General features: G+C 42.2%; 1 protein-coding gene across 4 annotated transcripts in view; it reads left to right on the forward strand.

Moving 5' to 3' along the window:
• Nucleotides 1–15,458, forward strand: part of clasp1a (cytoplasmic linker associated protein 1a) — a 316,093-nt gene that overhangs the window by 212,470 nt on the left and 88,165 nt on the right. For all 4 annotated transcript variants that reach the window (XM_078552573.1, XM_078552570.1, XM_078552571.1 and 1 more), the window contains 4 exons: nt 412–515; nt 1,941–1,964; nt 9,998–10,242; nt 10,900–10,963. In XM_078552573.1, coding sequence (XP_078408699.1) covers nt 412–515; nt 1,941–1,964; nt 9,998–10,242; nt 10,900–10,963 — 437 coding nt within the window. The remainder of the gene's footprint in view (nt 1–411; nt 516–1,940; nt 1,965–9,997; nt 10,243–10,899; nt 10,964–15,458) is intronic.

The raw sequence follows: 15,458 nt of genomic DNA on the forward strand, positions 1-15,458 counted from the left end.
CAATTGACTCCTTTTTTGCATACTCAGATTGAAATTAAAAACCTCAATATTATAGTGCATTGCCAAAGTGGAAACAATTATTTGCACCAAATATATTCAAACCAAAAATTTGTTTCCTTCTATTTGAAAATTATTCCAATATGTTATTAGAAATAAAATTTAACTTTTTGTAAGATTGTTGGCCAGACTTTCATTACTCTTTGAATTGCATCATTGTTGAAGTTTGTTTGGGTGGGAGTGAGGTAGAGAAATAACTTCTGATTTTAAGGTAGCATATGTTGCAGCTTTAAATAGCGTAGTCAAAGCTGTTTGTCACAATAACTGCTCTTGTTGGCCTAAGTTGGTGTAACTTGAGAAGCAAAACCTCTTTTAATAACTCTTAGTTTAACTTTATATTTTAATTTTTATTAGATCGATATGGGCTTGGACCAGCTGGTCGGTTGCCTCCCACAGTAAATGCCATGAGGGTTCTCAATACAAGCACGGAGGTGGAGGCTGCCGTTGCAGATGCCTTGGTAATACATGATTGAGTCGTTAACTGCAAAACTGAAATGGAATTCCAGTCTTAAAAACTATATCGTTTTGAATGCAATTATTGATTACATTTTTTCAAAAAGCCCTACTTTAGCGGCTTGTCATTCTAATATTTTTATATCAGATTATCATTACATACAATTGTGGTTCTTGACAGTTTTATCTTGCTGAGTGGTGGAATTTAAGGTATTTGGGAAGTTTTGCTTTTGGTACAGCATTGATGTTCTGTTTCCCCGTCACCCAGCCCTACACCCACCTCCCCCGCCCCCCGACCCCCACCCCCACCGCCCACAACCAGTCTTTCCTTAGATTGTTAACCACATGCTGCATTATAAATGCATATATAATGGCCACCATCCAGTAGCATGCCCAGGTTTGCCCTCATTCATGTGAGTCTTATCAACACTGGTTGACTGTTCAACTGTGGAGTACATCATCACTAATCGAGTGTAAATAATTTACTTTTACTTTTCTCTAAAAATAGCATTTCTGTAAATTGCACATTCTTGTACATTCTTTTTGCAACTCCAATGTTGAGTGTCTTTCAAACTGTTGTGTTAGTGCTTTCCTGTTCTTAGAGTCAGCAATTGCTTTCCCTGTGGAATTGCCTTGCTGCGGTAGGGTCTAGATTCTTGTTCTCTTTTTCTTGTTCCTGCAGTCTCCTTGCTCCCTTCCCCCTCTCTCTCCTTGCTCTCTTCCTCTCCCTCTCTCTTTCCTTGCTCCCTTCCCCCTCTCTCCTCTTGATCTCATCTTGCTCTCTTCTTATCCTGTGTGGTGCCCTTGCTCTTGCCTTCTCTTCCTCGCTCTGTGTCCTCGCATCCTAGAACTTGAGGCCATGAGTGGGAACCTAGGGACATTATAAAGTGTTGGGACCCTCTCTCTCTTCCCCCTCCTCTCCCACCCCCCACTCCCTTCCCTCCACCCACCCTATTTAAACAAAATAAAACTGAAGTTTTTTTTTATTGGGGGATGGCATTAACTTCTGATGTTGAATGGCACCAGATAGTGATAGAATTAGGCCATTGCTATGGAATGAATTCTGATTCTCCAGGTCCCATAATTTATATACATTCTTGGAGTATGGTTATTTTGTCAGAGAAGAAGCAAAGACAATTATTCTATCATTGACCTGTACAAAGGCACGATGACCATTGGCCACCCTTTACCATATTCATATTCATGCCAATTTTTGGTATGGTAGCAGGATTTTGGTATTTTCCCTGCACCCAATCATTTAAGCATTTCTGAAAGTAACCATCTCAAAATCATCTTTGAAATGCTTTACCTGTTTTGTGTTTAATTTGCTTTAATGAATTCATCGTTCTGCTGTGAAAATATTCAATTGTTCTCCGTTTGACATGATTCTTTGTACTTTTTCCCCTCCAAAATTGTTTTGCTGCAATCAGCTATTAGGAGACTCCAGGACTAAGGTAGTAGTGCTTTTTGATCCTGTTTTCTTCACCAATCATTCTGTTGTTTCTTTGCTGTTCTTATTCTTCTTCCAGACTGTTAGGATAAATACGTACAAATAACAGATCAGAGGTTACATGGCATATAGAGTTGTGGATGTCTTGGACTGCATTACGAAGTTGTTTGTTGTCACATTACAGAACATAGAAGCCTCAAAGCTACTGAAATATTCATGGGTCATATATAGATGCTTGGTTACAATGGAATCCTGAGCTGATTAAATGCTTACAGCTGTGAACAAACAAACTGAAAATATGGATTGATTACAAAGGGGGGCATTGGATAATCCAGTGGATCAGCACAGTTTTTTCACCTCTGGGACCTGTATTTAAGTTCAACCCAGACTGTGGTAATGTTGGCAATTAGAGTCCAATTGGAAGTTAGTTTGGTTAATCTTGGCCCAATCCTTGGTCAAGCAAAGACAGAAAATACTGAAAACACACAGTAGCTTAGTCAGAACAGCTAAGTGAATATTTCTGGTGTGTATTCATCTTTAAAAGCTGTTTTGAAGAAGAATGCACACACGAATCATTACTTCGCCTGTGTCCCTCCAAAGGTGCTGTTCTGTGCTGTTTATTTCCAGAATTTTTTTGTTCTTTTATTCAGATTTCCAATTTTTGCTGGTCTTCAGTGGATCTGGACCCAAAGCAGAAAGTTGCTCCTGGATTGGTCATTCTTCAGCACAAATATTCATAACCCTAATGAAAACCAAAGAAATACTAATACAAGGATGAGATACTCCACGCTTTATTTTTCATCTCTAAAGATCTGTTGTTTTATGTATTATAGCATGCTCTTGATAATTGTTTTTTAATCGGGTATGGCAATAACTAAGTGGGTGATTAATTTTATAGACAAAACAGCACGTTAATTTTAACCTAGCCCACCTGATTAGAAACTGGCAGGATGGGATCGGTGTCTGTTTTATATCCTGCCTGATTTTGAAGTCAAAGGACAGTAAAATCAGATGCGGTGTAAAATAGTCAGTGAATCCATTCCAGACAGTTGCTTGTTGGGTGGGCTAGGTTAAAGTGGCCTCTAATGGGTTCTGGCAGGAGAGCATTCATTTTTTTTAAACGCTGTCCCCAAAACAAATACTGTGCATTCATACCGGTCAATTTAAGACCCATTATATAATGTAGTACAAAGAATGCAAAGGAATTTGGCTCAGAGTCATTGAGCTCGAGGCTGAGCTGCAGACAGTCTGACACATCAGGAAGTGGAAAAGTTACCTGGACGCTTTATTCCAGGAGGTGGTCACACCCCTTAGGCTAGGCAGAACTTGAGTTGGTCAATGGTCAGGGGCAGGAGGGGTGTGACTGGGAGTTGGGCAGGTATGGAGAATCAGCAAGTAGTGTTGCAGGAGCCTTAACCCCTGACTTTGTCCAACAAGGTGCTTGCTACCTATGTGGATGAGAAGCAGAACTATAGGCCAGGATTTTACATTTGGTGTGCGGGTACGGGCCCGACACACCGGAACATAAAATGACGCGTGATGACATTGGGCGTGCGTCCTGACGTCATTACGCTGTCTTGCCATGCTTCATTCGGCAGGTGCATGCCGGAGTCGGCTGTGCGCCCGCCGATAATTAAAAGGCCTATTGAGGCCATTAAGGAACTAATTAATTTCAAATTTATGCTGCCCACCCAACCTAACGGTTGGCTGGAGGCGAAAAGGCCAAGCAGCCTTTACGTTTTTTAGGAAACCTCATCCGCAAGCAGGATGAGGTTTCCTAATGCTTTTACAAATTGAATAAAAACTTTTTTTGAAAAATAAAAACATGTCCCAACTCACGTGACACAGTCATTAAATTTTTATCGCATTGATTTTTTCAAAAGCGCTTCAATCTCCCTGAGGCAGCTCCGTGGCTCAGGGAGATTGAAGTGCTCTTTAGAGCGCTAGACCTGACTCTCCCCCCTCCCTCGCCCGCACAGATAGTGCTCATCGCTACCACTTGCGTATTAAGCTGGGCGGGCCGTAATTGGCAAGCCTGCGTAAAATGGTGGCGTGGAGCTGATCACAGGCGGTGGTCGGCTCTGCGACCATCCTGCCCACTTCCACTGAGCCCACCCGGCGCGGGAAAAATTCAGGCCATAAGGAGGATGAGCAGACTGATCATGGCACCATGGTGAAGGATGCCATTCAAGTGGAGGGAAGAAAAGAGGAATGTGTAGAGATAGGAGACAGTATAGTCACGGGAATAGATAATGTTCTCTGCAACTGCGACCAGGAGCTCCGAAGGTTGTGTTGCCTGCCTGGTGCCAAGGTTAAGGACACCTCCCGGTTGGAGAGGAATTTGGACTGGGACTGGGGGGGAACCCAGTTATCCTGGTCAACGACATAGGTAGAACCAGTAATAATGTTCTGCTAAGAGAACTTAAGGATTTAGGGGCCAAATTAAAATGCAGAACAGCAAAGGTAATCATCTCTGGGTTATTACCTGAGCCACGCATTAATTAGCATAGGGTCAGGTGGATTAGAGAATTAAACGCATGGTCAAAAAGTGGTGTGGGAAGAAGGGGTTTGTTTCAAGGGGCACTGGCATCAATACTTGGGGAAGAAAGCACTATTCTGTTGGGGTGGGCTTCACTTAAACCAGGCTGGGAGCAGTGTCTTGGCCAATCATAACTAGAGCTGTGGACAAGCCTTTAAATTAACAGAGGAGGGTTCAGGTGAAGAGTGATTTAGAAATCTGAAGAGAAAGATCAAGGCATCAAAACTGTATAACAATGTGGGTAAAGATGAGCAAGAAGGGACAAAGAGTTTAACAAAAGTTGTACATCAGCGAATAAGGTCATTACAGGGAATAGCAGCAAAAGAAAAATGAAATTTAAGATTCTTTACCTGAATGCACAAAGCATCTGCAATATGTTGGATGAAATCGTCGCGGAGAGGTAAATGATTTAGATTTAATCACCATTACAGAAACATGGTTACAAGGTGATCAAAGCTGGGAAATAAATATTCCAGGGTATGCAATGTTTCAGACAGACTGACAAAATGGCAAAGGAGGATGGGTAGCCTTAATAGTAAAGGATGACATAAGTACTTTAGAGAAAAGGGATCTGATCTCAGAAGATCATGAAGTAAGATCAGTGTGGGTGGAAATTAGGAATAGCAAGAGTCAGAAAACACTGGTGGGAGTAGTTTGTAGGCCACCTAACAGTAGTTAAACTGGACAGAGCACTAAACAAGAAATTATTGGAGCTTCTAACAAAGGCAATGTAATCATTTTGGGGACTTTAGCCTTCATATAGACTGGGAGAATCAAAGTGGCAAGGGTCTAGAAGATGAGATTGTAAAATTTTTGTGACAGTTTCTTGGAGCAATACATTACATTTTGGAACCGACTCGGGATAAAGCTATCTTAGATCTAGCATTGTGTGATGAAGCAGGGTTAATTAATAAAAGTAAAAGATCCACTGGGAAATAGTGATCATAATACCAGTGAATTCCATGTTTGAAAGTGACATACTCCAATCACAAACAAGAATCTTAAAAATTACATAGGTATGAGGGTAGAACTGGTTAAGGTTAATTGGGTAAATAGTCTAAAAAGTATGATGGTGAATGAACAATGAGAGACAAAGGATCCAAACTGTTCTACAAAAATGCATTCCAGTGAAAAGCAAAAAGTTATCAAAAACAACCCAACCGTGACTCACTCGGGAAGTTAAGAATAGCATTAGATTGAAAGATGGAATTGTATGATCTTGCAGAAAATTGTAGCAAGTCAGAGGTTTGGGAATGTTTTAGAAACCACAAAGGTCCACCAAAAAGTTGATTAAAAGGGAAAAAATTGAATATGAGAGTAAACTAGCCAGAAACATAAAAACAGATTGTAAGAGATTTTTATAAGTATATAAAAAGGAAAAGAGTAGCCAAAGTAAATGTTGGTCCCTTAGAAGCAGCAGCAGGAGAAATTATCATGGGGAATGAGGAAATGGCTGAGACAGTGAACAAATATTTTGTGTCTGTCTTCACACTAGAAGGCACAAATTTCATACCAGAAATTGACAGTAACCTAGGGGGTGAAAAAGAGTGAGGAAATTAATATCAGCAGAGAAAAAGTATTGGAGAAACTTGGGGACTAAGATCCAGGATCTCATGGCCCACACCCTAGAATTCTAAGAGAGATAGCTATAGAGATGGCAGATATGGTAGCTATGATTTTCCAAAATTCGTTTGATTCCAGAATGGTCCTATCAGATTGGAAGTTGGCAAATGTTATGCTGCTTTTCGAGAAAGGAGGAGGAGAGAAAACCAGGAACTACAGGCCAATTAGTCTAATACCAGAAAATGCTGGAATCTATTATTAAGGAAACCTTAACAATGCACTTAAAAAGTATTGTATGATTAGAACAGGACAACATTGGTTTACTAAAGGGAAATTGTTTGACCAATTTATTAGCTTTTTGAGGATGTAACTAGTAGGGTAGATAAAGAAGAACCAGTAGATGTAGTGTGTCTGGATTTCGAAATGGTGTTTGACAAAGTGCCACACAAAAGGTTCAAAGGCAAGGTAAGGGCTCATGGAGTTGAAGGTAATATATTAGTGTAGGTAGAGGATTGGTTAACAGGAAGCAGAGAGTGGGCATGAACTGAGCATTTTCAAGTTGACAGGCAGTGAGTAATGGAGTGCCGCAAGAGTCAGTGCTGGGGCCTCAGCTATTTATAATCTATATTAACGACTTGGATGAAGAGACAAAGAGTAATATATTAATTACTCCTAATAAGAGTAACGTGCAATGCAAACTGCCAACTAACTTTAAAAAAATTTTAAATTCTGAGAAGGTACACAGGATATTTAAAACAGCAGCATCCAGGAGTGTGTTTAACCTAGAATATAATCTTTGGGGATATAGCAATTGCTAAAACACTGCAGTTCTGTGATATATGTTGTCATGTGTGGATGTCACAGCCCAGTCATTGCTTCTGGCATTCAAGAACACAAGAATAGGAGGAGTTGACAACATGGCCCGTCAAGCCTGCACCACCATTCAATAAGATAAATGGCTGCTCATGGGTTTCAACTCCATTTTCCTGCCTGCTCCCCTTAGCCCTCGATTCCGAGACACCAAATATCTGTCTTTCCCAGCTTTAAATGTATCCAACGACAGAGCAACCACAACCCTCCGGGGAAGAGAATTCCAAAGATTCACAACTCTTTGAGTGAAGCAATATCTCCTCACCTCAGTCCTAAATGATTGGCCTCAATCCGTAGACTGTGACCCCATATTTTGGATTCCTATTTTGGATTCCCCGACCAGCGGAAACTCACTCTCAGCGCTCACCCTATCAAGTCCCTTCACAATCTTGTATGTTTCAATGAGATCGCCTCTCGCTCTAAGCCCCGTGGAAAAGAGGCCCAATTTACTCAGCCTCTGAACATAGGACCACTCCCTCATCCCAGGGAGCAATCTAGTGAACCTTTGCTGTACTACCTTGATTGCAAATATATCCTTGCTTAAATGTGGAGATGAGAGTTTGCTGATGATATAAAACCAGGTTGAAAGGTAAGTTGTGGGGAGGACATGGAAAGGCTGCAGAGACATATAGACAGGTTAAGTGAGTGGGCAAGAAGGTGGCAGATAGAGTATAATGTTGGGAAGTATGAAGTTATTCACTTCAGTCATAACAATAAAAAAGCAAAATATTTTTTAAAAGTTGAGAAACATGTAAGTGTTGATGTTCAAAGAAACTTGGGTGTGCACGTATGAGGAACTGCAGAAAGTTAGCATGCAAGCACAATAAGCAGTTGGGAAGTAAATGGCATGTTGGCCTTTATTGCAAGGGGATTGGAGTCCAGGAATAAAGAAGACCCACTACAATTATACAGGGTTTTGGTGAGACCAGATCTGGAATGCTGTGTGCAGTTTTCATCTCCACATTTAAGCAAAGATATACTTGCGGGGTCACAGTCTCCGGATTGGGGCCGATCATTTAGGACTGAGATGAGGAGAAATTGCTTTGCTCAAAGGGTTGTGAATCTTTGGAATTCTCTTCCCCAGTGGGCAGTGGTAGCTCTGTCATTGGATACATTTAAAGCTGGGATAGACAGATTTTTGGTGTCTCAGGGAATTGAGGGCTATAGGGAGCAGGCAAGAAAATGGAGTTGAAACCCATGAGCAGCCATTTATCTTATTGAATGGTGGTGCAGGCTTGAGGGGTCATGTTGTCAACCCCTCCTATTCTTGTGTTCTTGAATGCCAGAAGCAATGACTGGGCTGTAACATCCACACATGACAACATATATCACAACTGCAATGTTATAGCAATTGCTATATACCCGAAGATTATGTTCTAGGCTAAACACACTCCTGGATGCTGCTATTTTAAATATTCTGCGTGCCTTCTCAGAATTTTTAATTTTTAAAAATTAGTTGGCAATATGTATTGCACGTTACTATTACTGCCACAGTCGCAGTTGGCTGCTGTTATAGCTACGATGTGAAAGAGAGAAGACTCTTTTGTGATGGGAAATGTCCTTTACTAAATCGAGGCAATAAGCAGGGCTACTGTGGAATCATCTGACTGGATCAAAGAAAGTGTTCTTGCACATCACGGATGTGCAAGAACTCTGGAATAGTGATATGGGGTCTTTAATTATGCAAATATAAATTAAGATAATGTTAGAGTGAAGGGTAAGGAGGGGGAGGAATTTTTAAAATGTTTTCTGGAGAACTCCTTTGGCCAGTATGTTCTCGGTTCAACTTGAAAGGAAGCATTGCTGGATGTGTGCTGGGGAATGAGGAGGCCCAATAGACCAAGTATCTTTGGGGGGAACACTTGGATAAGAGTGATCATCATATCATAAGGTTTGAATCAGTAATAAAAGAGCAAGGACAATCTAAAGTAGAAGTTCTAATTGGAAGAAAAGAATAAAATGGAAGGCCTGTGATAGGGTGGAAGATAGGAGAGATTAAATGACAAAAGAGATGATGATGTAAGGCAAAGTGGAGTGGTGATGGGACAAGTGAAGAAGCAAAAGATAGGTCTAGAAGTGGTGGCAATAATAAAACCACTACCAATGGCTGCTGTCTGAAAGAATGAGAGCAGTGGTTATGATCTGAAATTGTTGAACTTAATGTTGAGAGAAAGCTGCATAGTACATAATCAAAAGAAGATATATTGTTCCTTGAGCTTCAATTGAACTTCATTAGAACAGTGTAGGAGACAAAGGTCAGAGTGGGTGTGGCACAGAGAATTAAAATACTGACATAGGCTGGTTGGGCTGAATAGTCACCTGTTTTCATGGTGTAAACTGCATTTCTGTGCAACACTTACTTAGATGCTACACTCACTTAGATGCTGCCTGTTCATAACACAAGCAATATGATGGGACAAAGATCCTATTAATAAAACTTTATGCTAGGTATAATTTACCAGAGAAACCATATTGGAAGAATATACTTTTTAAAGTATTTTCCCTTTTAAATAGACAGTATATTCAAGAACAAGCATTTGTTCCTGTTTCTGAATGCTATTTAAATAAGTATCAAACTACTTTTTTCTTCAAAATAGGACTTTAAAACTTGTGGTGAAAGCATAAAGCAATAAAGTTTAGCCTTAAAGTTGTTTTACTGATGTACGTGCATTTGCAAAAATAGATTTAGAGGAACAACAAGCAACAGCAATTTGGCTCAGTAAAAAGTAATGATTATAGTACTTTTCAGTCACCTGGTTTTGCTATATAGGCAGAGTCTGCAGGGATGGTAGTTTTCGTTTCCAGGTTAGAATAATCCCAAATTAGACAGTTAGCTTTGGTATGCCACTTGGTTATGCTATTACAACACTTTAGTGAACCATTTACATGAAGTTCTGTTAGGTTTAGATTTCGTTCAACAAGCGAAACAAAATGATGAATTTTAAAGTATGTTTACAATATATATATATATTTACAACATATATAAATTTACCACATATGTTTTGTTTTTGTGTATAAGAGATGTATAGGAGATGAATAAAACCATGCTTTGTTTTCACTTTTAGAAAAAACCTGTCAGAAGACGATATGAACCATATGGAATGTACTCTGATGATGATGCAAACAGCGATGCATCTAGCGCTTGTTCTGAGCGGTCTTATGGCTCCAGAAATGGAGGCATTCCACACTACTTGCGCCAGACAGAGGATGTGGCTGAGGTCTTAAACCACTGTGCTAGCTCAAATTGGTCTGAGAGGAAAGAAGGGCTTGTTGGCCTTCAAAATCTATTGAAAAGTCAGAGAACATTAAGGTAAGGTTCTGCAAAATGTACTATCACGTTGCAGGATCTTTTCAATTCTGCCTCTCAAATCACTTGATTATTCTAATAACCTGGCATGTTAGAATCCATTGCTTTGGTAACTTAAGATTTTTGAGGTAGTGTAGGTTAGACTGATTCAAATTTGGGATTTTCCAGTCAGCATTATTAATGTTAGTCTTAACTAATTTAAAATGGGTTAGTACTGTTAGTAGAATCAGAAAATCTAGGCATGAGTGTTTGAATCTATCAAGGTAAAATTTTGAACGGAGTTGTTGAATAAAATCAGACCATTTGATTTGCCCATAAACTTTGAAATATAATTTCTTGAAATAAATTATGTAATGTAGCTTTACTATTAAGCTATACAAAAATTCCCAATTAAAGAAAACACTATACAAGTGAGCCATCATACATTCAATACTGATAAAAGTCATTTAAAATGACAACTGAAAATTAAAATTATTCTGTTCCAAATATATTGAAGCATTTTAATAACAGGCAGAATTTTATTTTATTTTCTTTCCATTGCTATATTTTGTATCTAGAAAAAAAACAAGCTTCCTGGCGCCTATGTTGACCTAATGTGACTTAATACAGTGCTTTTAATAAACCCTTGATCTGCACATTTTATATTAATTTACTTTACAGCCGTGTTGAATTGAAGCGGTTATGTGAGATCTTCACTCGTATGTTTGCAGATCCTCATAGCAAGGTAACTTCTACTAAAATAGTTTTTGCAAGCAGCTTCTTGCATGTACATGTAAACAGCTTTGTGTTTTGTGTGAATGCATGCCATATTTTAAAAATATTTGTATAAATGGAACATAATATGGAAGGTGATTGTTTTCAAAAAATATGCTGTGTTTTGTATTTCCTTGTTTATGGCAATACAGGTCATTTGTAAAGGTAGATCTATTTTATCTTTGTTTTTAGCTTTTTGTTTTTATCCGCAGCATCCGGAGATCTATTTAAGAGTTGGTTAACAGAAAAGATGCAAATTTTTAAAAGTTATTGTTTCCTTAAAAAGAAAGCAACTTTCATATTTTCAGATAAGGATTGAACTTTGAAAATATTTATTCAGCAATCCCTGTACAATTATAACCTAGCTTGCAGCAAGTAGAAATAGAATTTTAAAGCTGAATTTAAATTTAACTTAAACTTCCTGAAAGGATTTTGCTTAGACCCAAGTCCAAAAGCCAACCTACTTAATGAATGTTGGTGCAGTTCATACACATTTTTGCAAAAATTCCATGAAAGCAATTGTTGCCTTTTTCAGTTGTTCTAGAAAATTAAAGTACAATAAATGATTTGAAAGATGTACTGGAATTTGTATTTTGGCATGCAGAGAACGCTGGTGGATGTGAGAATTTGTTTGCAATTGCCCAGCTTTATCTAAAAGCCTGTGTATTATGAAGTGATTAATGTATGTCGGTAACCATTACAAAGCACTGTTGATTGTAAGTCTACTGCATTAATCGATGGTTTGTTTTCTTGCATGTCCTGTCCTTTGTTGGAACTCACAACAGAGAGTAAGTGTTGCTTTTACTGTTTACCACAAACTAACATATATTGGTGCCCTTGAAAAGTACATTTTTATTTTCTGAGGAAAAGTTAGTTTCAAATCTTATTGAAGAATAATAAATCTCAATTAGTTGCTGTAATTAGTGCAAGTTTACATTGTTACAATCAAGTTAAGGACCATTAACATTTAAAAATAAATGTGGCTACCTCATTTTAACCAATACAACTAATCCACAAGATTTCACTTTTATTTAACAAAAACTTTTTGTACACAAAAGAATTAAATAAAACAAACACTATAAACTTAATAATATGGCTTTTAACTACATTTATTGTTCACTCAGGTCTACTTCTTCCCCCAAGCATTCTCATATAAGACACATCAAGCTTAAAGTTATTTACTTCTTTAGGGACCACCCATAAGTATGCCACAGTCCTCTGGAAACTATCTTTAATTCTCCTCAGTTCCAGCTATTCTAAGGCTTTTGGCTAAGATCAAGTGTTGCAGGGGCGACACCATGGTCCTGCCAAGGCAAGGTCGGGATGGAAGGGCGATAACCAATCGCAATCCGAATTCATACCGTGGGTTACCTATCACCGTCCGAGTCACGGTGAACCACAGCGACGAAGGAGGATCACCTATGGATCGGGGCTTCTTCACCAGGAGGATCCTGTTGAAGGCGTGCGGCTTCCAAGCTACGGAGATCTTCACCCTGCACGACTCCCGCAAAGGTGGTTATTTTGACGTGACGTTCAAGCGAGTGGCAGACTGCGTCCGGCTCCTGAGGGTGTTCGAGGAGAAGAGAGACCTGCCGGAGATGAAGATCCTGACGGCGGAGCCGCACTTTTCTCTGCCGTTGCAACGGGAACGTGAGGTGATGGTGCATGTGTACAACCCCTTCGTCCCTGTCGCCGACGTGGTCACCTTCCTCACCAGGTACTTCGATAAGGTGGGGAGCGGCACTGAGATTCGAGACGACTTGGGGATCTGGACAGGCAAACGCCTGTTTAAGGTCACGCTAAAGACCGATGGTAAGGGAGCCATTTTCCACCCTCCTTCCAGTTTCGCTATCGGGGGAAACCGTGGCTACCTGGTCTACGCTGGGCAACCCAAGCATTGTCGCTCATGCGGCAAGGCTGGTCATGTGGCGGCCAACTGCAGCGCCTCCCTCTGCAAGATCTGCAAACAGGAAGGGCACCAGACAAAAGACTGCAAACAGGCCAAGTGCTGCAACCTGTGTGGCGAGGCAAGTCACCTCTACAGGACCTGCCCCAAACGCTGCCGTACTTACGCACAGGCAGCCAAAGCCGACCAGGGGGAAGCAGAAGAAATGTTCCGTGTCACTCCAACCACCAAGGCCCCCAGGGAGCTCAACGGGACAAAGGAGGACACAGAGAGAGACAAGGTGGAGAAAGAGATTGAGGCAACAGAGAGCCAATCAACAGCACTACCCCCTGAACCTTCCAGTCCTCAGGACAGCGAATCAATGGAGGAGGAGGCAGCAGTGGAAAAGCAGCAGGGGGAGTGGCGGACGGTGAAGAACAAGAAAAGTAAGAGGGAGCGAAGAAGAAGCAAAGGCGTTTCCCAGAGAAGCGGCAAGAGGCGTCTCCCATCCGACACGGATGACAAGGGCAGCAGCTCTTCGGATGAGGAAGTGCCAGAGCGGCACCGACAGAAGAGGCGGCAAAGCTCCAGGGCGTTGGAGGACGAGACACCCGAGCTCCAGAAAATTGGAGACAACAAGGAGCCCAGCGCACCCCAACTTTGCCTGCAACCTGAGGAGGCCAGTGCACCACAGCCCCTGGAATCTGGGAGCAGTGAGGCAATCATCGCACCCCAGCTCCAGGAAGCCGGGAACAGCAACCCCCCAGAGGGGGTGAGTTTTGGAGAAGCTTCTCCAGCAAAGGTCATCTCAAAACCCGCTCTCTACGTGAACCTCCAGATGCCACTGGAGCAGAACACGGCCAAGGAGATCTACCTCAGCCCATCCAAAGTGAAGGAATTTGAGCTCACTACGGGTATGAAGGAGCAGACTAAAGGTCTGGGACTCTCAGAGACAGTGGGTTTGGTAGGAGAATAAATGCTTTAAAATGGGTTTAAAGATTGTATCCATAAATGTGCGTAGCATTAAATCTACTACGCGATGTGTTGCGACCTTGGACTACCTAGCCAAGGTCAAAGCTGACCTGTTGTTTCTGCAGGAGTGTGCGATACCGCACCTCAGCTCCTACAGGCAATGGTCACGATGGTGGTCCCACGGGCCATCGATCTGGTCGGGCGGAAACGACTCTCGTTCCTCCGGCCTGGGTATTCTGCTGCGGGGAGGCAACTTCACCGTCTCCGAGGTCAAGGAGGTGGTGGGCGGGCGACTCCTGGTAGCAGACGTAATGTACAAGAACGCTCCACTCCGGTTAATTAACGTGTATGGCCCGGCACAAGGGGCTGAGCGGCTGGAGGTTTTTCAGCAACTCCCACTGCTGCTGGCGACCTCCAGGCCGGTCATTCTGGGCGGGGACTTCAACTGCATCATCGATGCGGCTGGACGATCCGGCAGGGCCGGAAGCAGATTGGACGCTACGTCCAGATCCCTGATGGAAACAGTTAAGGATGCCAAGCTGCACGACGTCTTCAGCAACCCTGCAGACGGAGCGCAGCGTAGATACACCTGGTCGCGGCCAGACGGGTCCATTCGTTCCAGGATAGACTTCCTGTTTGTGTCCCGTGCATTCACAGTCAGATCCACCGACGTCAAGCCAGTGTTCTTCTCTGACCACTGCCTCCTACTGGCGGACTGCCACTTGGAGGAAGACCTGAGGGTGGGCAGGGGGGCATGGAAGCTAAATGTGCAACTGCTGACCCCAGAGAACATTGAGGAGCTCAAGAGGGATTACAAAGGTTGGAGAACCGTGAAACCCCTCTTTGAGTCCCTGACACACTGGTGGGAAGTGATCAAGGGAAGCATCAAGAGGTTTTTCATCCGCAAAGGCACCCAGAAAGCTAGAAAGGAACAGAGGGAAATGTCCCGACTCCAGGAAAAGATGCAGAATCTGCTCCGGCTGCAGTCGATGGGGGTCGATGTCAAGGAGGAGCTCCAAGAGGTGAAGGGCCAGCAAGCCTCGCACTTTGCCTCGGAGGCCTCCAAGATCATCTTCCGTTCCAGAGTCCGCTCCGTGGAGCAGGATGAGACGTGCTCACGTTTCTTCTTCCAAAAGGTACACAGAGAGCGCTCTGTGATCAGCAGCCTGAAGGAAGAAGACGGCTCAGTAAAGTCATCACGGTCCGACATTCTGAGGATCAGCAAATCCTTTTATGCCGGACTGTATGACGTGAAGCCCACGGACAGCACGGCCTCCCAGTCCTTCCTGTCCTCTATCACGGAGGTCTTAGACCACAGTACGCGGGAGAGCCTAGACAAACCGCTAACTCCTGACGAACTGACTAAGGCCCTCGAGTCCTTCGAGAAGAGTAAAACCCCCGGAAGCGACGGCCTGCCGGCGGAGTTGTATTCGGCTCTGTGGGACTTGATCGGCCCAGACCTGCTAGAAGTGTACGAGAGTATGCTCCTGGCCGGCAGCATGTCAGAATCCATGAGGAAAGGCATCATCACCCTCATCTACAAGCACAAGGGGGAAAGGGAGGAAATTAGAAATTGGCGACCCATTTCACTGTTGAATGTGGACTATAA

This window comes from Cetorhinus maximus, chromosome 11 (assembly GCF_964194155.1).
Source record: "Cetorhinus maximus chromosome 11, sCetMax3.hap1.1, whole genome shotgun sequence".
NCBI classification, from domain to species: Eukaryota; Metazoa; Chordata; class Chondrichthyes; order Lamniformes; family Cetorhinidae; genus Cetorhinus; species Cetorhinus maximus.